This window comes from Eptatretus burgeri, chromosome 3 (genome assembly GCF_056783735.1).
Source record: "Eptatretus burgeri isolate ZD-2024b chromosome 3, Ebu_testis_v1, whole genome shotgun sequence".
NCBI classification, from domain to species: domain Eukaryota; kingdom Metazoa; phylum Chordata; class Myxini; order Myxiniformes; family Myxinidae; genus Eptatretus; species Eptatretus burgeri.
Genome location: NC_140963.1, coordinates 66,296,545 through 66,322,268, shown reverse-complemented (window position 1 = coordinate 66,322,268; position 25,724 = coordinate 66,296,545). Strand labels below are relative to the sequence as shown.

The following is a 25,724-nucleotide window of genomic DNA, read 5'->3' as shown; positions in this document are numbered from 1 at the left end:
TCGCCACTGACCCCTGGCTCACAACAATATATATATATATATATATATATATATATATATATATATATATATATATATATATATATACATATATATATATATATACATATATATATATATATATATATATATATATATATATATACATATACATATATATATATATATATATATATATATATATACATATATATATATATATATACATATATATATATATATATATATATATATATATATATATATATATATATATACATATATATATATATATATACATATATATATATATATATACATATATATATATATATATATATATATATATATATATATATATATATATATATATATATATATATATATATACATATACATATATATATACATAAACATATATATGTATATATATATGTATATATATATATACATAAGTAGGGTGAATATACTGGTTCTAGCTCACTTTTCCCCATGTAAATGAATGGGGGATTTTCAGCGATTCCCTTTTTTTTCCCTAAAAATAAACCCCCTTTTTATCCGTTTTTCCCTGCTGTGCAGGGGTTTGGCTTTTTGTGAGGCAATGTTTTATGGTCGGATGCCCTTCCTGGACGCCTCTTACAACACAGGGATATGGTACACCTATTCTAACCGGGGCATACACCGGGACCAGTATACTGGTACTCATTTCGCCGACCTCGGAAGGATGACAGGCTGAGTCAACCCCCCTGGTGTTAATTCAGCAGCTGAGCGGGATTCGAACTCGGGACACTGGGATCCCAAGCCGCCACCCTAACCACTAAGCCAACACCAGGCTTTGTATATATATAACCAGGCTATCCCAAGGTATATTTATTTGTCTCCCCTTTAACCTGGAGGTTGATCAGCTCACTCATTGAACCTATAAAGATTTGTTCATTCTCAAATTCCTTCAATAGTTTAATTTTCTTTGCACAATAATCCCCATCTAAAATATTGACAAACAAAACATTTGAATCTTTATATTTTTTAAGATACCCCTTTTGTGCCATTACGAAATGATAAACTTCTCTTAATGATCTCATCTGACCACCGTCTGAGTTGCAAATCATTTTTGTGTATAAACCACGCCATAAAAAAGTTTTGTTTCAAATGTTTTCAGTTCATGCCGTGAAAATGAGGAAGTGTTTTTGACACGGTCGTGCTGTGTGGTTTTAGACAGTCATGCTGTGAAAAAATAGGAACTATTCTGTGAGACAAGGTCTCGTGTTTATATTTTATCTCAGAACACGAACTGAAAACATTTGAATCGAAACCATTTTAAGTATGTTTTGTAAATGATTCATACAATCGCCCAGTTATTTTCCAAGCTGTCATTTCCTGTGGCCGCACCCAATGTTTCGGGAATTTTCTCATTGTAAGCCTTATAAGTGATTCACCAGACAAAGTTTCTGCCAGACAGGATTTTCATTTTTACAACTGAGACATGGATGATCTCTCTTCCGATGAAGGCAAAGCTTACTACAGAGTTGGTAAGTTTGTTTGGTTTTCTCTTTGAACGATGAAGCAAATGATTATTAATTAAATCATGATAATTCTGATATATATATATATTTTTTTCCCTGACAGGGCATTGGAAGAAATTGAGTTTACGTATCACGACGTGGTTCATGAAATTAATACTCTTATTGAAGAGATCAATGATTTTAGAAGAGAATTGAAAGACATTTTCAATGAGTGGCACGAAAGTCTTATCACGTCCTATCATCTCGAAGGAATTAAACCAATGGTGAGACACGTGTGTGTGTGTCTGTCTTCCTACCTACCTCTCTCTGCTCTTATTGAAGAGATCAATGATTTATAATGACCGGTCTCTGATCTCGAATGAATTAAACCAATGGTGAGACACGTGTGTCTATGTGTGTCTATGTGTGTGTGTGTGTGTGTGTGTGCGTGTGTGCGTGTGTCTATGTGTGTCTATGTGTGTGTGTGTGTGTGTGTGTGTGTGTGTGTGTGTGTGTGTGTGTGTGTGTGTGTGTGTGTGTGTGTGTGTGTGTGTGTGTGTGTGTGTGTGGGTGTGTGTTGCTTTCCTTGTCTGTCTGTCTCTTCATCTATACCCTTGACTTTTTTTTTTTTTTCAGCACTATCGCACAACATCAGCTGTTGAAGCAATCTTGTACAACACATGATTTTCTGGAGGTAAATATTTCTGAATTATTATTAATATCACTCTCTCTTTAGAATGTCGTCTAATGTTGGTTGCATTATTAGTTTGAACGCGGTTTTGTCAGTACACTGGAATTAATTTTATTGACCTTGAAAGGATGACAGGCTGAGTCGGCCTCCTGGTGTGTTAATTCAGTGGTCAACGAGGCTTACTCATATTACCATGTAATTATTATCCACTTTTTGTTTCAAAACAGAATATGGTGTCTGAGTTTCGAAATCACAAGACATCTGGAGAAGATTGCTGGGAAAGATTATACATTCTCGCAAATGAATATTTAATATTTTCAATATTAATAAATTATATTTGTTTTGTATACAATTACTTGATTCTGAATTACAAGAAGAGGATCAAAACATGAAGGGAGGGTAGGTGCGCCCCCAATGACCCATCACCCCCTCATCCTATCCCTCCCCTCCCCATGTGTGTGTGTGGGGAAGGGTGGGGGTGGGATGAGGGAGGTGGTGGGTCAAAGGTGGGGGCGCACAGGGGGATGAGGGGGTGGGGCTTGTGTGGGAGGGGCTTGTGTGGGCGGGGCTTTGGTGGGGCTTGTGTGGGCGGGGTGTGGGTGGGGCTTGTGTGGGTGGGGCTTGTGTGGGAGGGGTTTATGTGGGCGGGGCTTCGGTGGGGCTTGTGTGGGCGGGTGTGTGTGGGCGGGGTTTATGTGGGTGGGGCTTGTGTGGGAGGGGTTTATGTGGGTGGGGCTTATGTGAGCGGGGCTTCGGTGGGTCTTGTGTGTGCGGGGTTTATGTGGGTGGAGCTTGTGTGGGAGGGGTTTATGTGGACAGGGTTTATGTGTGTGGAGTTTTTGTGTGGAGCTTGTGTAGACAGGACTTATGTGGGAGGGGTTGATGTGGGCAGGGTTTATGTGGGCAGGGCGAATGTGGATGAGGTTTGTGTGGATCAATGGATGGGTGGAGAGATGGGTGGATGGGTGGATGAGTGGAGCTTGTGTGGATGGGTGGATAATTTTTTAATTAAATAAACATGTTGTGTGTGGGGGAACTAATTAACTAATCACTAATTATGTGAATATGGGTGGAGCTTTTGTGTGTGGAGCTTGTGTGGAGCTTGTGTGGAGCTTGTGTGGAGCTTGTGTGGAGCTTGTGGGGTTTGTGTGTGGTGGGGTTTGTGTGGGGTTTATGTGGGTGGGGCTTGTGTGGGTGGAGTCAAAAGGGGCGGAGTCAAAAATTTCAATTTATTGGAGCTTGTGTGGGGTTTGTGTGGAGGGTTTGTGTGGGGTTTGTGTGGGTGAGGCTTGTGTGGGTGGAGTCAAAAAGGGGCGGAGTCAAAAATTTCAATTTATCTTTGTCTTTTGTAATTCCTGTGAATAAAATGAACCTAAAATCTCTTCCCTTCCAAATCATATATCTTATAAGTCCAAGGAACCGTATCTATTACATCAACAATTTTAAAAAGTTCTTTCGTCCATCGTTCAGTAAAACCCTTTTCAAAATGAGATTTCCACCTATATATTCTTACGATATCACCAACTTTGAACTTAGGTTTTCTGACATTAATCTCTTTTTCATATTTTAATTTTGTAAATGTTTCTGATGGCTTCATATTCGTTGACGTGTGAATCGTGTCATTATACTTATCCACAATATCCTGAATAAAAGATAACCATTGTTGTGAACCGAGTTGTGTGAATTTTTTATATAGTCTCTCTTTAAGGTACGATTAAAACGTTCAACAACAACTGCCTTCCCTTCATTAAAGGTACTGTATAATGTAATACTGTTATTTTTTAGAAAATTCATAAATGTCTTGTTATAAACTCTCTACCCTCATCAGTCCACAATTTTTTAGGTTTTCTCTTACTTTTATTAAATATCTGTTGAAAAGCTAACATAAGAGTATTACCTGTTTTGTTTTTTAAAGGGACAACCCACACATATCTACTCCTCAAATCAATAACGGTTAAAGCATACTTGTACCCCTTATCATTATTGAGTTCAATCAAATCAGCAGACCAGATATAATCTACTTCCTTGGAATAAACTTTCCTTCTCTGAAACTTTGTGAATATTGGTTTATGTAATTCATCAGCTAATTGCTCTTCAGTCTTAATGACATCATTAGAGCTTACAAGTTTTTTGAATTTCCAAGTCCAAGTTTCAATTTAGCACTAATCATCTTCTTCACGATGAACCTATCAACTTTTTCTCTCAAGGTTGGATTTTGTATCAGAGACAAATTATACAACATTTCTCTATCGACTTCATGCTTTTCTTCCAACGTTGTGGTATTCCCATAATCAATATCGTGTCTCATGCACACTTCATCAACTCTATTGATTGGTTTACTCCAGGATTTAGGATTGTCTGCCTCATCTAATCTTTTATCCAAGTTTGTGCCTGGACCACAGAAAGAATACCCTGGAAGATGTAATTTCCCTGGTATTCCAGTAGTTGTAAATTTACTTCCTGATAAAAACTTTTGTATATCTCCTCCGAGTTTGTGTTTGGAGATAAATTGATTTTTTTTTGAACCACACACCGAACATATACCTTTTTGTATAACCCTGTTATTTTTACTTTTAATATATGAAATATTTTTAGTATTAGTTTTCTTTTTACATTTGAGACAATAACTCATTTATTTATGAGAAAAATTCCTGCAGAGTGCAAAAACCTTTTTAGTTTCCAACATGCACATTTGAATCTTAATTTTTAAAACATAAAGAATCCTAAGAAATGCCTTCACTCTCTCCTCCATTTATTTAAGAAAAAACTTGAATTAAAATGAATGGCTTGACGATGTCAATAGTCTTGAAGAAAATATTGCAAATAGACTTGTCAATTCTTTGGTTTCCTCCTCGGTGGGTTGAGTTATTTTCTGTAATACCGCCAATCTTTTTTGAATCTCACTGGTTTCCATATTTTGATATTTATTTTGTCTCGCTCTTTCCTCCCTCTCCTCCCTCTCTCTCTCTCTCTTTTCCTCCTTCTCTTTCTTCTCCCTCCTCCTTCTCTCTCTTCTTTTTCCTCCTTCTCTTCTTCTCCCTCCTCCTTCTCTCTCTTCTCTTTTTCCTCCTTCTCTTTCTTCTCCTTTTCCTCCTTCTCTTCTTCTCCCTCTCCTCATTCTCCTTTTCCTCCTCTTCCCTCTCTTCTTCAACTCCTTCCTCATCCCTTACTATCCTTGAATCGTTTACACCCCATAGAATATTATACATATATTCATCAGGATTTCTTGTTATTCCTGCATCGAAAATAATTTTTTTTACAACAGGAAACCAATAAAATTTCTTTTGAATTTCTAAAAGAGCCTTACCTTTTCTTAACTTTATAATTTTTTCATTATTTAACATTCTAATTAAATCTAAAGTTGTCGGTTTATCAACATCAGCATAATGCCAATCTTTTATTGAAAATACCTCATTCTTATGTTGTAGAACATATTTATTAAAATACCGAATACCCTTTTCTTGAAGGTATGCTTGGACACAGAAATGATAATTTTCTTGAAGCCTTCTTGCTGTCATTTATGTATTAGAAATATATGTTAGAATAATATTATGGCACAAAACACCTCCCCATCTTCCCATAGTTAAATCATTTTGTATTTCCTTACTTATTATATATAATCCTGTTTTTTCTGTTTTCATGAGATAAACAAGGGCAAAACCATTATTATATTTGCCCTTATTAAATTCTTTTATTTGTTGTTTACTAATCGTGGACCCACAAAACTCATTCTCGATACCAAGTGGATAATATTCTTCCTTACGAGACTGATTTAATTGTTCCAGGTCTTCGAGGTTAATTTTAAATGACCAATTATACCCTAAATCATTCATATCATACCCCCATTGTTCTATTCTCATACAAACGATACGCCCTTCTTTATAAAAATTTATTTTAATTCGAACTGTGAATTCTGTATGACCTGGAGATAATATCAACACTTCTGTATCTTTGGAATACACAGCCGTTTTATTTAAGTATATATATTGTGATAAATCGCTTAATCTCACCAAGTCATTCGCGTCAGTCGGGCTTGGATAATTTTTTAATTTAAAAGCATTTTTCATGTTAATATTTTTGGTTATATTATATTTATGTCGTTCAGCCTGTGCCTTTGTGTAATAATTTGATAAATCAATATCCAGTTCTTGAGATACACCAAAGATAGAACCATCTTTACCAACATAAGTCATTTATATTAGATTAAAAATAATATCATAAAATTTTTTATTTTTGTTGAGTTGAAATAACACATATAGACATAATTGACCACAACACTTGGAATTTAATTCTTGGACTTGAAATGTTTGATAAACACCATTCTGTAAGAATTTTATGACTTCAACAGGTGGTGGAAGACCAAAACTATCAAAATAATATTTGTCTTGATTATTAAAAATACAAACCCAATGAGAACCGTTCCCATTATTATCTTCTAAGTTCATAATAATATTATTTGTATGTTTCGGCACATTTGTTAATTCATCTCTCATACAAATAACCACATTTTGAATTTTTAATTTCTTACAATATTTGGCAAGTTGTAAATTTGATGTTGTATTCTTTCCAAATTCTTTCAACCACTCATCAATGCTCATTTATTTATTAGAAAGATATAATCCATTACCTCTTTTCGTTAATTTTACACCTGCTTGTGCAATAGAAGAAAGCATATCTCCAACTAACAATCTCGCTTTATCAGGCAGACCTTCAAGTTTTTCAGCAAAATCTACAATTACGCCACTTCCACTAATTTGTTTCTCCAACTCTTTGTTATGTCTTTCCAATTCTTTTTGAGCCTGGAGTTGAGCCTTCCTTTCGTTGGCAGTTTTCACCGCTGTTGAAATACCACCCGTCAATGCTCCAACCGCACTTAAACCAGCAAATAAAGGAATTAGAAATGGGAGAAATCCTCCACTCGTCTCTCTTATTGAATATTTTTTCAACATTGGTTTTGTCATTTTAATTTTAAGTGAGCCAGTGTCATTCAAGATTTTAACCTGTTCTCTTGTGAGCAAAACATCAATTATACTGCTCCTTTTCTCTGAATTGTATTAACGTTAATCGTACAAGGCTTTTGATTTTGAACACAAGATGATAGTTTATGAAGATTGATTTGATTAACATATACCCCAGTTGGTACTTTGCCACTCATTTATTTAACAAAAAATTATGTGAGACTAATCATCACACCATTATCTGTATTAATCTGCAATTCTGTTTCTTCCAAAAGCAAACAATATGCATCAACTTCTTCACTCTCTCCTCTTTCAATGTATAGGGAAGTATCCACTCGATTAGACTTTATAGTTTCCTTTATGCGCTCCAGGTCAAACGCATAGATTGTATACAAACTTTTAAATGCTGTCATATCCAAAATAGGTTCTTTATTTCCATTACTTTCACACACCTTTTGGTAAGACTTGTATGCTTCAGCAAAATCATTTTTTCCCAATTAATTTCCAATCTATCTCGTGGATAAAATGTTCCATCTAGAGAAACGCGAAGTTGTTTCACCTTAGCATTATCACTCAATGCATTATTCTTATCAGTCGCAGTATCACCATCTGGCTTTTTAAAAATGATCCACAGATATCGTGGCTTTCCTTCCAGAACACCCAAATTCCACGTGTAAGTAGTTTGATTGAGTTTAACGTGTTGACATCTTCTTTTGAGGTATGATACACTGAGTGGTTTCTTTGAGTTAAGTCTTCGATTCAACATCTCTTCTGTTTTAAGATTAGGAGTATATTCACTGATATACCAACTCATCTCCTCAATTACAAATTTATTCTGATCACCAAAAGCATTACCAACACCAAAAAGCAATCTATTTTCATTATCATTCCTTTGTAGTTGAAATCTAATTTTAAGACCATACAGAACTTTATCATGATCACAAAATCCAAATATACCTTTAAGAGGAACCGCCACAGTAAAACTATTTTCTGCTTTTGTATCATCATTATACGCTCCTTTCCTTTGAATATATCCAGGGTCTGTGTTTGTTCCCGTTGACATATCAGGAATAAAACCTTCGACAGACCCCTTTCCCATTCTATCACTGAATGTATAGAGTGTAAATTTTATCATTTCAGATACAGCAGAGACATAATCAACCGCTTCAACTTCTTGTGTTCCAATATACAAACGCACACTATCAAACATTTTCCAGAAGAAATCATTTACAAGTGTAGCGTTTGTGTTATTCCCAGCTTTAGTGAATTTAAATTTACACAACAAGAAACTTTCGGAGAGATTCAAATAGGTTTGTTGATTATTTATTTCAAAAACTTTTTGTACCATTCGTATTCCAGTCTGTTCCAGTTATTGCATTTACCTTGAAGTAATCTTCTTTTTTAGTGGAGTTTGAGATAATAATAGTATCATCCAAATCATAGATACTATCAATTGCTTCCATACTTGTATTTATTTAGGAAAAAGATGTTAAAACTTTTGAAACCCTGATCCAAGTATTTGAATTATTTTCTGTCGTTCTTGGGGGGACAACTGAGTTTTGCCTTTCTTAACTTCTTTTATTGCTTGTAATTTATGAGATTCCTTCTGGGGATCTTTTATACTACTTACAGCACCTGCTACATTTCCCACAGCAGAAGCAGGTGAACCAATTAGATCTGTATGTTTAAGAATAGCTGAACCACTACCCATGAGAGTATCAATTATCCCATCTCCTCTAAATTGATGTCCAACACCCCTTTGTCTCTTAGGTTTATAGTATCCTCTACCAAGATACATACCTTCACTCCTTGTAGTATGGGGAAAGGAACATCCCATCCCCTGTAATTATTTTATATTTTCCCAACTCGTGTTTCCTCACAATAACCATCGTATTTATTTATTGGAAAACTTCACGTAGGTGAATTCTGATGGATATAACTTCTCCATTAAAAGAAATCACACACGATTATCTTGGTCGGTTATCCTAAAATTTACTCTGTGTATGGTTTTTCCTGACACAGGTAGATAAACCAAATTTTTGGGTTCCATATTGAATTTATAACCAATTGGGGTTGAGTATGCACTGAATGAAAATATTGTATTTGTTTTTTTTCCATCATTATAAGCACCATCAATCAAATCACAGTGAATTAACACCGAATTTATTCCTGAGGATATTTGAATGACATTATCACTGTAAAACGTCCCATTAGTTTCAATCTTTTTTGAGGAGAAACCCAATAACTCTCGAAATGAATTATCAATTGTGAAATCAACCTTGTAGTTATTTTTAACTTTAATCGTTGATTTTGAAGTATGTTTTTGAATGTTTATAACAATATTTTTGGTTCATCACCCTGTTCTTTCATAAGACGAGCAATTTCGGAAGATATTTGAGAAATCTCATATGCTCCGGGTGAGACTGTTATCGCTTTTGTATCCACTTCCGGGATTATAACTAAACTTGTCATTTTTATCAGTTATATTAAATAAGGTATTATAAGTTTCCATGGACAATAAAGATGCCTCATATTCTTTGTTGTGTCAAGTTGTAGTGGGTATGGGAATGAAGATGTGTGGTCGCTTGTTGTGAAATTGAAACTAAGGATTGTGCTTCTCATCTTATTTAATATGAGATAAAATGTCTTTATATTGATATTTATTAATTATTTTCATGTTCATCAACTGGTCTAAAATGGCTGATGCTTCATTAAAACAATTGTTATTTCCAGCCTTCTGACTGCCTAACAACAATAACAGTCTATTAACTAATTGCGATGGGTCATTTGGAAGAAAACTAACACCTGAACCAAGGATACTTAAAGCCTGAATAATGTGTTTCTCCTTCTCATTCTTCCTACTTTTACCAGAAAGAATAACCTTATAATTTAGAGTGTTCAGCAAATCAATATATACTCTATCATCATTATTTTCCATATCCAATGGTTTATCAATATACTTTGATTCATCCTTCACAGTTGAACCTTGTCTTCCATCTTTTGTGAGAAGAAACATTAATCTCGGAGTTAGTTTAACAGGGGTTGAGCAGAACTTAAGAACCTTAATTCATCATTAAATATCAATACCTTTTCTTGAACAAGATGAAATATTGCTGGTTGTTCTGTTGGAATGAGTCCTGCTTTGGTTTTTGAATCCGCTGAATATTCATTGTTTTGAACAGCATTCACAATATAATCAGGGGTTGATTAATCTCTTCCAGTTGTTGAAATAAACCTTCATCATGTTCTAATTCTCCAATATGCTCTAATTCTTCCTCCGTCATTTGACTGAAATCTTTTAACATTTGGAGCTTTCTGGGAGTATATTCTACTGTGGGAACTGTGGAAACATCTTTCATTTTTTCTTGGGAAGTTTTTAAAAGTGGTTTAAGAATTTCTCTTGTTTTCTTTCAAATGCTTCTTCGCCCGTTAGTTTCTGTCTGCGTTTTCTTCTTTATGTCTTCCTGTTGTTTTACAACTTTTGAAACCAACTCTTGATGTTCCTTAAATCTTCTTGCTCTTTCTTTTACATCCATTTATTTATTGTAAAATATCATTTAATGAATTGTAAAGATCAACAGGGAAATTTTCCTTTTCTTCATCATTCAAGTAGATGTGTTCAAATAAATCCTTTTCTTTAAATATTTCATCAAATTCTTTATTAACATTAATGCGAGTTGTAATTTCTTCTTCACTAATACTTGCATCTCTGCTTTTCATACGTTTGCGTTGAGTTTCTTCATCAACATCAAAACCGAATGATAAAATCTTCACTCCACTCAGATGTTTAATAATTTGTCTCGTTCCTTCTGGATTAGTTTCTAATATCCCAACACCACCAGATTTTAGTTTCCTTAACTCACTTACAATGTGAATATTTTGTTGTACCAAGAGAAACCTCCTCAAACATTTGACCTTCATTCCTCAATCGCATATGTTCCTCCACTGAAATATAGTGATAATCTTCACCTTTTACTTCTCCAGGTCTTATTGCTCTAGTTGTTGTTGATACAATGCGTATCACGGGGTGTTTTTTAAGTAAATTTACAATATTCTCATTTGTACTACACAAGAACCTTGATTTATGAAAGTTTTTTCCAGAAGCAGATTTACCCACAAGATTTATAATAATAGTTGTCATTTATATATGTAATTGTTTATAAAACAAAAATATATCCCTTAATATCTCATCTTGTTTCACAACAATATATTTATATTTTTCAGTCGTGTGCTTCATATAATCCTCAAATTTCTTTTTACTACATAATGTAGAACAATTATCTCTCCAAAAATTATTGATATCTATTGAATTTAACTTGAATAAAATAAAAGTATTAGCATTGTTTCTGATGGAACGACGAGGAAGTTGAAAGTACGATTGACTAAGATAAATACAATTACAAGAAGAATGTCTCCCTCTTGTGTAGTAGCTGTCCATTACTGTTTGGTTTCTCTCATTAACACAATCATCAAAGATAACGAGGTTCTTTTTTGATTTATCCAAATCTTGGGAGACGGTATATCATCCGTATTATCACTAAGAATACAAGTTATAGGATTTGATTTCTTTTTACATCTCTGTGTATCACAAAATAGTTGAATTATATCTTCAATGTTATAATCATTTAGGTTTTTTGACGTTTAAATAAACCGATTATATCTTCTTTTTGAAGACCAGCATTAAAACCTTGTGAGAGTAGTTGATACTCTGGTTGAAAACTCGACTTTGTGAAAATTATTAAATTGTCATAATCTAAAAAGTTGGGAGTGAGGAGCATTTTTAAAAGTAAGCAGGTTTTTCCACATCCACTTGAACCAACTATGAGACATCTTAATGAATTTGGGAGATTTTTATGGTTGTTAAATTTTATCTTATTTTCCCAAATAGGTAAAAAATCATTCATTTATATATTTGAAAAACAGGTTATTTAATTTATTATTGGCTTTTTAGAAACTCTATATTTTATCCTAAGTTCAGGTTTAATTTCAAGATAATCCATTATTTTATTTATACAATATCTTGTGTTGATATTTCCCTGAAAATTACATCCATGAATAATATACAACAACAATCCTTTGAACATTTCTCTTATACGTGCTCAGTTTCTTCCCTTGTAAGGAAAGGTGTGTTATCATCCTCATACTTTACATTCATTTCTCTAATCAATCTTGTAAAGTAATTCATTTTTGGTGTAAATCTAAAAGAATTATTTTCCTTTTTATATTTTTTATTATCATTAATTAGAAGATAATCACAGAATATACATTGTTTATAGGCTTTTGACTCTGTGTTTAATCCCCGTCTTTCACACGCAGGACAATTCTCAAATTTGTCATATGGAGAATCAGGAAAGTCTAGCATATTTATAAAGTAAAACTTTACTTAAACTGAAATTCATCTATACTTTCAGTTGTATATTACCATCGATATCGATATACTTTTTTTCATTATCAGATTCAACGACAACATTTTTTATATTAAAGGTAATTTTAAAATTATCGTTAACTACTATTGAACGAAATGTCATTTCACCTGATATATTAACATCCTTTATTTCATCAGGATTTACATCTTTAGGGTTGTTGAAAAAAATACAAATTTCTCCTTGCATATTACAGATGGTCTTATCTTTTCTTTCTAAAGCTTCATCCATAAGGTTTTTGTTCTTTGATACTTTTTCTTGTTTCATTGCTTTTTCTAGTTTTGAATATATTACTAGAAGGAGAGGAGAAACTTTTGTTAGAGATACTTTAATTGATGTTCTACCAGGTATACTAAAGGCCCTTCCACTGAAGGAAATTGAAGAACTCATATTATTTACCATAATAGTTTTTATCCAATAGTTGTTATATTTATCTTTGTTCAATTTTACATCCTTGACATATTTCTCAGTATCTTTAACAGATGAAGAGATTGATTGAAACTTGTCTTTTGTGTCTTGAAACATTGTATTTATTAAGTGAAAAAGTTGGAGGATAAAATGTTTTTAAGCACAGATTCACCTATTAATTAAACGAAATTTTCATCAAGAAAATTTTAGTTTAAGCAAAGTTTTATTCTATAAATATGGTGAATACAACGTACTGCGATGTTTGTAATCACGAATATAAACATTATAGAAAACACCTCCGAACCAACAAACACACATTTAATCTATTTCATCAAATATCTCCTCTTGAGTTGGAAAGAAAACATTGTGATATCTGTTCAAAGGATGTTTTGAAGAGTAGTTATAATCAACATCTTCAATCACAAAAACACAAGAAAAATGAGTTTAAAGTAAAGGGAGACTATTATATTAAAAACACTGATGAGGCATTTAAAGGGCATATAAAAATAAGGATTTTTCAATTTGGAGAACCCGGTCCATCATCAATAGCTGAATCAATTGAAATAGTGAAACCCGATGTTGAAAAATTTATTAAAAAGACATTAAAAGAAATGAAAACTTTAAAGTTTTATATGGGAGTGAAAATGAATATGAAAAGACAAGATGAAGAACAAACTCCTTATATGAGAACAGATCTTCATTTTATAACATCATTTCAAGATTTTTTGAATAGTGGGGTTTATGAAGAACTATCAAGACAAGAGGAGGATGTTGATAATACAGTGGTAGGAAGTGGATTCAATATTAAAAAAATCATCTTTTTAGATATACACATTCTAAAATCAAACCCTCTTAAAGCTTCTTCTTATATTGAATTACCAAAAGAAATAAAACTAAAGAAGGCAGTTGTTAATATTAAGAACAATGATAATAAATGTTTTCTCTGGTCTGTTCTTGCTCACTTACATCCACCAAAATGTAATTCAGAAAGAGTAAAACAATATATGAAATATGAGAATACCTTGGACATTAAAGATTTTAAATTCCCAATGCCATTAACAGATATTCCTAAATTTGAGAAAAAGAATAATCTTTCTATTAATGTATATGGATTAACGGATACAAACAAAGTTCAAATATTAAAAATTTCAAACAACTATAAAAATGAAGAAACACACATTGACCTTTTATATTTTAGTGTTGGAAAGAATTCACATTACACATACATCAATAATTTATCAAGCTTAATCTCTTCTCAGGTATTCAGAACAGCAAACAAAATATATCCTTGTAAGTTTATGTCTTAATTCATTTCATACAAAAGAACGATTAGAACAACATTCAAAATATTGTAGTAATCATAAATCAGCTGTAATTACAATGCCTAAACCTGGTGAAAAGATTTATTTTGAAGATTATAATAAATCTATCATGCACCCATTTGTGATATACGCTGATTTTGAATGTATCCTTAAAAAGATAAATACTGCTTCTCCTAATCCAAAAGAACCATATACAAATAAATATCAAAAACATATTCCTTGTGGTTTCTGTTATTATATCAAATCATCTGTTGGAGAAAAGTATAACAAACTTGAACATTATCGTGGAAAAAAATGCTTCACAAGAGTTTGTAAAACGATTAGAAAAGGATTGTATAAGACTCACTAAATTAATGAAAGAAACAAATGAACCGATGAAATTAACCAAAGAAGAAAAATTAGAATTTAGAATGAACAATATCTGCCATATTTGTGAGGGGAAATTAAGGAGTCTAAAGTTAGAGGCCATTGTCATCTTACTGGTAAATATAGAGGTCCCGCTCATTCCTGTTGTAATCTTAATTATAAATTACCTTCTTTTATTCCAGTCTTTCTTCACAACAGCGCCAACTATGATACACATCTATTTATAAATGAACTTTCAAAAACACCAGGGAATATTTCTGCCATAACAAACACAAGTCAAAAGTATATTTCATTTTCAAAAATGATATTCACAAAACCTTTAACTCGTATTAGGTTTCTAGATTCTTACAAGTTTATGGGAACACCACTAGCCTACCTCGCATCAAATCTAAGCTCCACGGACTCTTTTCCAAATCTTAATTCATTCTTTCCAAAAGAGGAAATTCTCACTAAAGAGGAAATTCAGATAAAAGAGAGAATTCAAAGTAAAGAGGAAACTCTAATTAATGAAGAAATTCTAACTGAAGATGAAATTCTAATTATAAAGAAAATTCGAACTAAAGAGGAAATTCAGATTAAAGATGAAATTCTGATTAAAGAAGGAATTCTTACGAGAGAGGAAATTCAAACAAGGAATGAAATTCAAAGTAAAGAGAAAATTCTTACAAGTAAGGGAATTTATCCTTATGATTATATGGATTCATTTATGAGATTTAAAGAAACACAACTTCCTTCAAAAGAAAGTTTCTATAATAACCTTTATGAAGAAGAGATAAGCGATAAGGAACATAAAATCGCACAACAAATGTGGAAAATATTTAAGATAAAGAACCTTGGAGAATATCATGATTTATATCTAAAAACAGATGTTTTATTGTTAGCTGATGTGTTTGAGGCTTTTAGAACACTCTGTCATAATAAAAATTGTTATGGATTAGACCCTGCCCACTATTTCACAGCTCCTGGTTTAGCTTGGAGTGCAATGTTGAAAATGACAAAACAAGATATAGATTTAATCAGTGATGTTGATATGCTTTTGATGATTGAGAAGTCCAAGAGAGGTGGAATATCACAAGTATGTTCAAAAAGATATGCGAAAGCAAATAATAAATATCTCCCAAATTATGATAGTGAAAAAGATAGTAATTATTTGATGTATTTTGATGCTAATAATTTGTATGGATGGGCAATGTCTCAATCTCTACCTTATGGTAAATTAGAGTGGGTGGAAGAAAAGGATTATGAAAAGGCTTTGATGAATATTGTTATTTCTTCTCAAGAGGAATTGAATGACGAAGAAGAAGGTTATTATTTTGAAGTTGATTTGAGGTACCCGAGTGTTCTTCATAATAAGCATAAAGACCTTCCTTTGCATGTGAGAAAGAAACCCCAAAGAAAGAATGGTTCAGTGATTATCATAAAAGTTTTAATATTAAAGTCAAATCAACAGAAAAGTTATTAACAACATTCTATGATAAAGAGGGATATGTTTTACATCAGAGAAGCTTAAAACAGTTTTTGAGAGAAGGATTGAGAGTAGCTAAAATTCATAGAGTTTTAAAATTTAAACAAAGTCCTTGGGTGAAAAAAGTATATTCAATTCAATACAGATATGAGAGCAAATACAAAAGTAAAATTTGAAGGGGACTTTTATAAATTAATGAATAATGCTGTATTTGGAAAGACTATGGAAAATGTTAGAAACAGGCAAAACATTAGATTCGCAACATCTTGGAAAGAAGCTTCGAGATTGATAAATAAACCAAGTTTTGAGAGAGAAGAGGTTTTTCAGAGAACTTTTCTGCAATTCATATGAAAAAGGAAAGTATTGTAATGGATAAACCAATTTATATTGGAACAGCAGTTCTTGATTTATCAAAGATATTGATGTATGATTATTTGTATAATGACTTAAAGAAAGAGTATGGTGAAAATGTTTCATTGTTGTATATGGACACTGATAGTTTTATCCTAGATATAAAAACTGATGATGTTTATGAAGATATGAAGAAAAATATTGGAGTATATGATACAAGTAATTTCAGCAAGAAGAGTGAGTTATTTTCCAAAAAGAATGAAAAGGTTATTGGTAAGTTTAAGGATGAGTTGGGTGGAAAAGTAATGAGTGAGTTTATTGGATTGAGAGCAAAGGCATATGCTTATAAGTATGGTGATCAGATTGATAAGAGGTTAAAGGAATAAAGAAATATGTAATAAAGAAATCAATAACTTTTAGAAATTATTATAATTGTTTGATGAATAAGAAAGAAGAATATAGGAAAATGAATACAATAAGAAGTTATAAACATAACATATATAGTGAAGAAGTAAATAAAAAAGGCATTAGGAGCCTTTGATGATAAGAGATTTATTTTAGATAATGGAATAGATTGTGTTCCATATGGATATTGTATGATAGAGTGTATAAAATAGATTGCGTTTTAATGATGGGAAGATGGGTTAGGGTTTTTTATAATTACCAAGCTTGTGGTTTTCACAATATATAAATGGTTAAACCAAGTATTAATCAAACTAAAGAGTGGAGAAAAATCTCAGTCTTGGTATATAAATGGAAAACATAATGAATGTGAAAAATATCAAATAAGTCTTATTGAAAAAATAACTAAAACAAAGGTAAATAAAACAAATAAGCGAATCAATTTAAAAAGTAGTACGTTAGAGGATGTAAAGAAAAAATGAATATCCTTGAATGGACTGAAAACTTTGATGGTTATCAATTGAACAATGAAAAACAATTTACTATAATCTCAAAATGATATGTGGCTCAGGAGGTGGTCAGATGAGATCATTAAGAGAAGTTTATCATTTCGTAATGGCACAAAAGGGGTATCTTAAAAATATAAAGATTCAAATGTTTTGTTTGTCAATATTTTAGATGGGGATTATTGTGCAAAGAAAATTAAACTATTGAAGGAATTTGAGAATGAACAAATCTTTATAGGTTCAATGAGTGAGCTGATCAACCTCCAGGTTAAAGGGGAGACAAATAAATATACCTTGGGATAGCCTGGTTATATATATACAAAGCCTGGTGTTGGCTTAGTGGTTAGGGTGGCGGCTTGGGATCCCAGTGTCCCGAGTTCGAATCCCGCTCAGCTGCTGAATTAACACGAGGGGTTGACTCAGCCTGTCATCCTTCCGAGCTCGGCGAAATGGGGACCAGTATACTGGTGCCGGTGTATGCCCCGCTTAGAATAGGTGTACCATATCCCTGTGTTGTAAGAGGCGTCCAGGAAGGGCAGCCGGCCATAAAACATCGCCTCACAAAAGCCAAACCCCTGCACAGCAGGAAAGAAAAACGGATAAAAAGGGGGTTTATTTTTAGGGAAAAAAAAAGGGAGTCGCTGAAAATCCCCCATTCATTTACATGGGGAAAAGTGAGCTAGAACCAGTATATTCACCCTACTTATATATATACATATATATATACATATACATATATATATACATATACATATATATATATATATATATATACATATATATATATATATATATATATATATACATATATATATATATATATGTATATATATATATATATATATATATATATATATATATATATATATGTAAAAGATATACATATATATAAACAATATGTATGTATAATATACATACATATATATATATATATATATATATATATATATATATATATATATATAATAAAAATAAATAATATATATATATATATATCTTCTTCTTCTTCTTTCGGCTGCTCCCGTTAGGGGTCGCCACAGCGGATCATCCGTATGATCCGCATAGTGATTTGGCACATGTTTTACGCCGGATGCCCTTCCTGACGCAACCCTGGTCGCCTCTTACGACACAGGGATATGGTACACCTATTTTAACCGGGGTGTACACCGGCCCAGTATACTGGTACTCATTTCGCCGACCTCGGAAGGATGACAGGCTGAGTCATCCCCCTGGTGTATTAATTCAGTGGCCCAACGGGGCTTGAACTCAGGACCTTTTGGATCCCAAGCCGCTGCCCTAACCACTGCGCCAACACCAGGCTCATATATATATATATATATATATATATATATATATATATATATATATATATATATATATATATATATATATATATATATATATATATATATATATATATATATATATATATATATATATATATATATATATTTATAATACATGTATATATGTACATGTATACACACACACACACACACACACACACACACACACACACACACACACACACACACACACACACACACACACACACACACACACACAGTGGATAGTTTGAGACCTGGGAGATCATTTATGTTGAAAAACAAAAAAAGGATTCACAATCTCCAAATTAGTGCAACTATACTAAAGCTAGATTATACCATATTGATGTGGTTCAAGCTTAGATTCCAACTGCAGTTTCTCATAATGAACCTATTGAATCAGAATCACCACGATTGCAGCTATGTTAAGAAGTTTAGAGAGTGAATGCAAAGAAGACATGAACGACATGTTATTGGGGACATACCACTTGCATAAGGCACATGCTGTGGTGTCTTAATGGCCAGAGTCTGTGCACAATCAACAAAATTACGTGCTCTGGGCTCTGACAGCGATAACAAAGTTGTGTGAGGAGCACCAAAGCAGAGGTAATGTATTGGAAGTGACCCCAGGACCCTAATTTTCTCAGGTAGCCCGTCTCATTTACATCAGTCGCGAGTGCAGGCTGAAATGGAAGGGCTAACGCTCTTTCATCAATAAATCAATTACCACTTCTCCCACTAATATCTAATTAATAATTCATTGCAATGTGGGGATAAAAAGATCCATACCAGTGCAGTCCAGCTGCTATGAACTAAAAGGCAAAATACTGCTCCAGAGTTGCTTTGAATTGATACCAACGGGCAGCCCGAGGTAAGTAATTTGTCAAACATCGGTAGTCCCAAGCAAGCAGGATGTTTTGCGGTGTTTTTTTTTTTCAACATTTCGTTCATGTAAGGATTTTATCAAGTAAGTGGATCCAAGTGATCGAACAACATACTTTAACACCTTTTCTTCACTCACCACCTCAACAGGAAGCTTATCCAAACTGAAGTCCATTGCAGACAAAGCACATATACAGTAATTATACTGTTGATCTCTGCAACTTTAAATGTACAAGTCGTTGTAAGACCAAACATGTCATTGAAAAATGTGAAAAGCAAGAAGTGAACATTATGCAAAGCCTTTTATTTTGGTGAACTGTATTATGATGAAGGATATTTCAAAACAACAACAATAACAATGACGACAACAACAACAACAACAACAACAACAACAACAACAACAACAACAAAAGGATCGAAATGTCAGAAATGAATATTCAAAATGCAGAGCTATATTCATTTGGATAGAGTTATATACAGTACGTGCTCAAGTAAGCATGCATTATTTGCCCAATTTCATGATGAAAGAACTTGTGCAACGAGGCATTCAGAAAGTGTGCAAGATAGCGAGGCTTGTAAAGAAACAAAGACGTGTGAAGTGCATAGAAGCAGGTTACAGAAAGCAATCTAAAAAATGACGGAAAAGCTTTAACAACATTATCTGTTCCACCATACTGTGCAAGAGTGTGGCACATCCATCATCAAAAAACATAATTTTGTACTCTTTTGGGAGCCTTTCAGACACGAGAAGAATTGTTCCTTTTGCTGCAGTTATTAAGTTGTTTATCAATTTATTTGGACTGCGACAACGGCTCGGTTTTTTTTTTTTTCCTCAAGTTATCGCTCCAACAGTGTGATTAAAGGGAGATCAATACTAACAGCATTGGCAGAATCTGAAGAGTAAAGCACTGAGTGGATATGTATTGGCAGAACTACATTGTTCCAAAATGGAATACACTTGCTGGGGTATTTGACAAATTTCTCTATCGCTGCAAAACGACAAAAAAATAATCAGCCAGCAATAACCCAAAGACAATTATATTCAGCAAAGCGATGTTCCCATACGTATTTAGGATTATGGTTCGCTAATGCAAGTGATACATTTTGTGTCAATGTGATTGCTCTAATTTCATTGCTTTTGCAATAAACCAGATGTTGATTTCTCAAGCTCAATTGCATGAAAGCAATTCTTCACTGGGAAAATAAGATCTTTAAGAATGTAGCTCCATTATAATTCAAGTACAAACAGAAAATCTCAAAAATGAAATGACCACAATCTCTGGATTTCACACAAAATATTCATATGAATATGAATGGAAATGACACAATATATCAGCTTACATCCAATCATCAGCAAGGTCATGGAATCCATCATCGCAGTTGACATCAACTCCTTCCTTTTCTCTAATGGCCTCATCTTGCAGCATCAATTTGGATTCAGACCAGGCCACTCTATCTTGGACATGCTGCTTCAATGGATGGAGATGCTCAATGTCAGACATAAGATCAAGACCATCTGTCTAGACATATATCGAGCTTTCGATACAGTCTGGCACCATGCCTTGATGTCCAAACTCTCTGCCTATTGTATCCATGGCCAGCTTGCGTAGCTTGATGCCAATGGAAACTAAGGCCTTCATGATCACTGGAATTTCCTGCAATGAAGCCGAGTATATGGGACGATCACTTCCAAATCTTAGACTGGTTGATGGCTTACACCCTCTGGTCTTTCCATGTTTTGTCCCACCTCCCCCCCCACACTCCCCCCAGGTTTCCAAAGGGTGCACATGGTCCAGCAGCAACCCCCTCCTGGTAAAGCAACAAAAGTCCAGAATTACTACTCACCTCCACTCGTTCCTCTTTTTTCCCCCACCTATGGAACCAACTTCCACATTCTCTTCATTCTCATTCTTCCTTCCTGAACTTCAAGACAACTGTTCACCGTCATCTCAGATCATTCCCAATCCAAAATCATGATATTTTCTATCCCCATTAACCCCCTCCTCCACCACTTCTCTTTCCAAATTTCCCGTTTTTCCTTCTTGAGAGTTTGCTTCCGTATGCATCTTGTCTACCCCCTGAATCCTCCCCTACCCTTCATTCTTCCCCACATCCTTCATTTGTCCAAGTCTTCCCCTAGTTTGTCCTTCAACTCTGCTGTTCATGTGCTTCCCTCCCACATCTCTTTCTCCTGTTCCTACTGTTCTGGTATGTCCTGATCCGTTTTTTGTTCTCGCTTCTTCACATGCCCAGACGACACGCACACACAAAGCAAATCACATTTTAGACTGGTGACAATACAAACTTTGTTCGTAAAAATCACATTCACTTCTCTGTAATTAAACAATGAATAAACAAAAATAGGATTTCGGATTTCCAAGTTCTTGGTTTTATTTTGACAGAAAAAAAAGTAAAACTAAACTAGAAGTGAAGCATTTAGTTGTAAATATATCACCTCAAATTGTGTCTCTAATGGTTTTGAGAATTGTATTACTTTAGTTTGTCATTGAATACAAGAAACGATCATACTCACAGGTGCAGACATGGCAGAATGTTGAATATTGGGCCTGTAAAGACACAAGAAATGCACTTTTTTTTTTGAAACACTGCATAATCATCTTCAATCACATATGATGAGAATCATGACCAGATATTAATCCCAGAGTAAGTCAATAAAATCCAACTACATTATGTTTTTTGTTTTTTTTGCAAGATTGAGGCTCATGGAAGAGCAAGGGAACTGTCAGGATATTGTTTTCAAAGAGTGCTATGAAATATTTAACATCCACAACCGAGTACAAGCAGATGAAACAGCTGGCTTAACGGCCCCTTCAAAGATTCGGCATACTCTTGACGCAATGTCCTGCCTGTGAATGAGAAATTCCGAAATGGGGGCTTATGCATTTGGTCTCGATTTACATGTCCGTGCGCGAGTGCGTGTGTGCGTACATCTGCAAACCATATCTCGGACATGTATGGACCAATTTTATTCGCACTTGGCAAAAAGACAACATATGATGGTTTACACATGCACCTCATTTTGTTTCGCGATGTGATCAAAGATGGTGGACTGGCGGCCAAAAAAACCTGTTGTCGAACACATCCTCAACCATTACTCAGACATGCATTTACTGATCTTGTTCAAACTTGACACACTGATAAAGAATGACAGGTTACATATGCACTTCCTTTTGTTTCAAGATCAGTTCCAAGATGGCCGACTGGCAGCCATTTAGTTACTTAAATGTGTCCCCAAACATTTCTCAGACATGCAATGCCCGATTTTGTTCAAACCTTTCAAACCACATTGCATCATGGCATACACTTGCACCTCACTCTATTTTGTGATCTGATCAAAGATGGCCGACTGGTAGACTGGCAGCCATTTTAGTTGTAAAAATACCCCGTATCGAACTCGTCCTCAACCATTTCTCAGACATGCATTGACCGATCGTGTTCAAACTTGGCACACAAATAATGAATGATGGCTTACATATGCGCATCATTATTTTTTTTTTAAATCAGACACAAGATGGCTGACTGACAGCCATTTTAGTTGCAAAAAACCCGATGTTGAACACATCCTCCACCATTTCTCGGACATGCATTTACAGATGTTGTTCAAACTTGGCACACAGATAATGAACGATGGCTTACAGAGGCATATCATTTTCTTTGAGATCAGATTCAAGATGTCTGACTGGTGGCAATTTTAGTTGTGAAAAAAACCCCGATGTTGAACACATCCTCAATCATTTCTCGGACAGGCATTTACCGATGTTGTTAAAACTTGGCACACAGATAAATAATGAAGGCTTACATATGCATTTTTTTTTGAGACCAGATCCATGATGGCCAACTGGTGGCCACTGTTACTTTACTGTGTCCCCAACCATTTCTTAGATATGCATGGTCTGATTTTATTAAAATTTCGCAAAAGCACAGGACATGATGGCATACACTTGTGCCTCACTTTATTTTGTGATTTGATCAAAGATGGCTGAATTTTAGACTGGTGGCCATTTTAGTTAGCCCTTTAACTCCATACAGAAAAATTACTAAAAGAATGGGGGCAATAACATTTCATGTCTATTTTACTTGTATTTTTTACAGTAATTGACAAGACCAGACAAACTAAATTACCATTCAGTGGAATGGAAAGCTAGTCTTAGTTTTGGAGGCTGGTGTCCTTCCGTATTAGCGTACTGGTAGAACAATACACCAAGTTAACAGGACATTTATTGAGTTATACTCACCATCCTGAGAAGCAAAGAGAAGCTGACATTTTTTCCATTAACCCTTCATCAGAGCAAAATAGCAAATATGACATATCCCTCTTTTACTCTGAACATGTTTTAATTTCCTTATGAACTTACATGTATGATTGTTATGTGCAAAAGTTTCATTAATCCGACATTGCTTGGTGTTTAAGTGTACCAACCAGAATTATTCGGTCATAAAATTATGGATCTTATGCTAGGATCACTAGTTTAAGGTTGCCAACGTGCCAACAGAAGTTGGAATTTCTTATTGCAATGCTTTCTCGATTATACAAGTGCACTTGACCATACCCAAGGTCTCAGAAAAATGAGTCTCTTGAAACATCTGTCATAGGGATCGACAGCGATAGCTGCTGGCATCACATTCCAAGCTTCTCAAACTGTTCAACACAGATCTAGCTGACTTAATTTCTGGTCTGATAACTGGTAACAAATGTGGTTTCAGCACTCGGCTCGAGAAATAAAATTGGAATCCACAAAATGGAAGCACTAGAGATTACTACCACCAAACGTAATTCCCACCCTACTCTTTGGTGGCAAGATCATTGCCTCAACTTTTGGGAGGGTAAAGGAATCCTTTTGATCAAAAATTGTGCTTAACAAAACTACAATCATATGGGAACTATATGCCGGCTCAAGGTAGAATTGCAATAACTTCAAGGACAAATGTCAAGGGATACTAATCTCCTTCAGGACAACACACCTGTGCATGCACAAGTCTTGTGTTACACGGTGTCTTTTTTGACACACTGTGGTTTTCAGTAGCTGCATGATCCTACAGCCAGCCTGTTCCTGGCACCGAGAAACTCATCTGTTTTTGACATTTGAAGTCCCACATGCATTGCTGCTGACTCACCATTGACAAGGAACCAACTGAGGGGTGGCTGAAGGAGCAATCTAAAAATTTGTATTTTACTGGCATATACAAGTGGTTTGAAGGACAAATGGAGCAAGTTAATTGAAATTTATGGACACTATGTTGCAAATCATGATGTCACGGTAATTACAGGACTATTGTTGGTATCATTTTCCTATAAGCTTTTGAATTCCCTTCATGTCCTTTCAAGCTGACTGAAGAAATACTATATTTTCAAAACAATACATTATATTAAAATATATCACTCAGGAAAATCCTCATAGGTGGGGAGGGGTAGACTCTGAGCACACGAAGGCTCTATCCCAGATGTTGCACTCTACCACCAATGAGCTATCCTGCCAGTCCAGATACTATCCAGTGTACAAGCAATGGAAATTGTATTTCACTGCCAAATTTATATTTTTAATTGATGACTGATACATTTTAAAGTGGTGATAAAAAAACAAAAAGGAAGAGGTGTAAACAATAAAATAAGAAATAAAAAAATTTGAGGATGAAATGAGAGAATGGAAAGAAGAAGGAAGCATAAAGTGTATACATCTAAAACATGAAAACATGTTTGGACTACATTTCATGAGGTCTTTTGCCAGATAGCGTGCCTTGACAAAAGACAAGAACATACATAATACTAGAAGGGCACACGGTAGAGTGCATACCTCTGCCACGCAATGCCTAATCCAGTGGAACATATAGGGCCCAATAAAATTTTTGAAACATCACGAAAATATAATATATCATATCGTTTTTGGCTTCATCTCTCAATGGTGAAGAATCACTACAAAAATTAAAAATTATCAGGTGTATCTGGATCATCACCAAAATCGAAACAATTCGTCCATGTCACACACCCAACCTGTGCACCAAGTTTCATCTGAATCCATCCAAATAGTTTTGAGATATCATGCTTTATATGATTTTAGCCCAATATCTCAAAAGTGAAGAATCACTTAAATAATATTTCAGATCCGAATCTGGATTCAGATCTCC

The 25,724-nt window shown here is 34.1% G+C and overlaps 1 protein-coding gene and 1 long non-coding RNA gene across 2 annotated transcripts in view; one reads left to right on the top strand and one right to left on the bottom strand.

Moving 5' to 3' along the window:
• The window catches only part of INVS (inversin), a 671,909-nt gene that overhangs the window by 619,553 nt on the left and 26,632 nt on the right, over positions 1 to 25,724 (bottom strand). Inside the window, exon 2 of the mRNA XM_085873805.1 lies at positions 22,114 to 22,147. Within this exon, the coding sequence (XP_085729931.1) occupies positions 22,114 to 22,125 (12 nt within the window). The 5' untranslated portion in view covers positions 22,126 to 22,147. The remainder of the gene's footprint in view (positions 1 to 22,113; positions 22,148 to 25,724) is intronic.
• LOC147030100 (uncharacterized) lies at positions 1,179 to 2,565 on the top strand. The gene is made up of 3 exons (XR_015055763.1): positions 1,179 to 1,765; positions 2,118 to 2,175; positions 2,400 to 2,565. It is a non-coding gene; the product is annotated as an uncharacterized LOC147030100 (long non-coding RNA).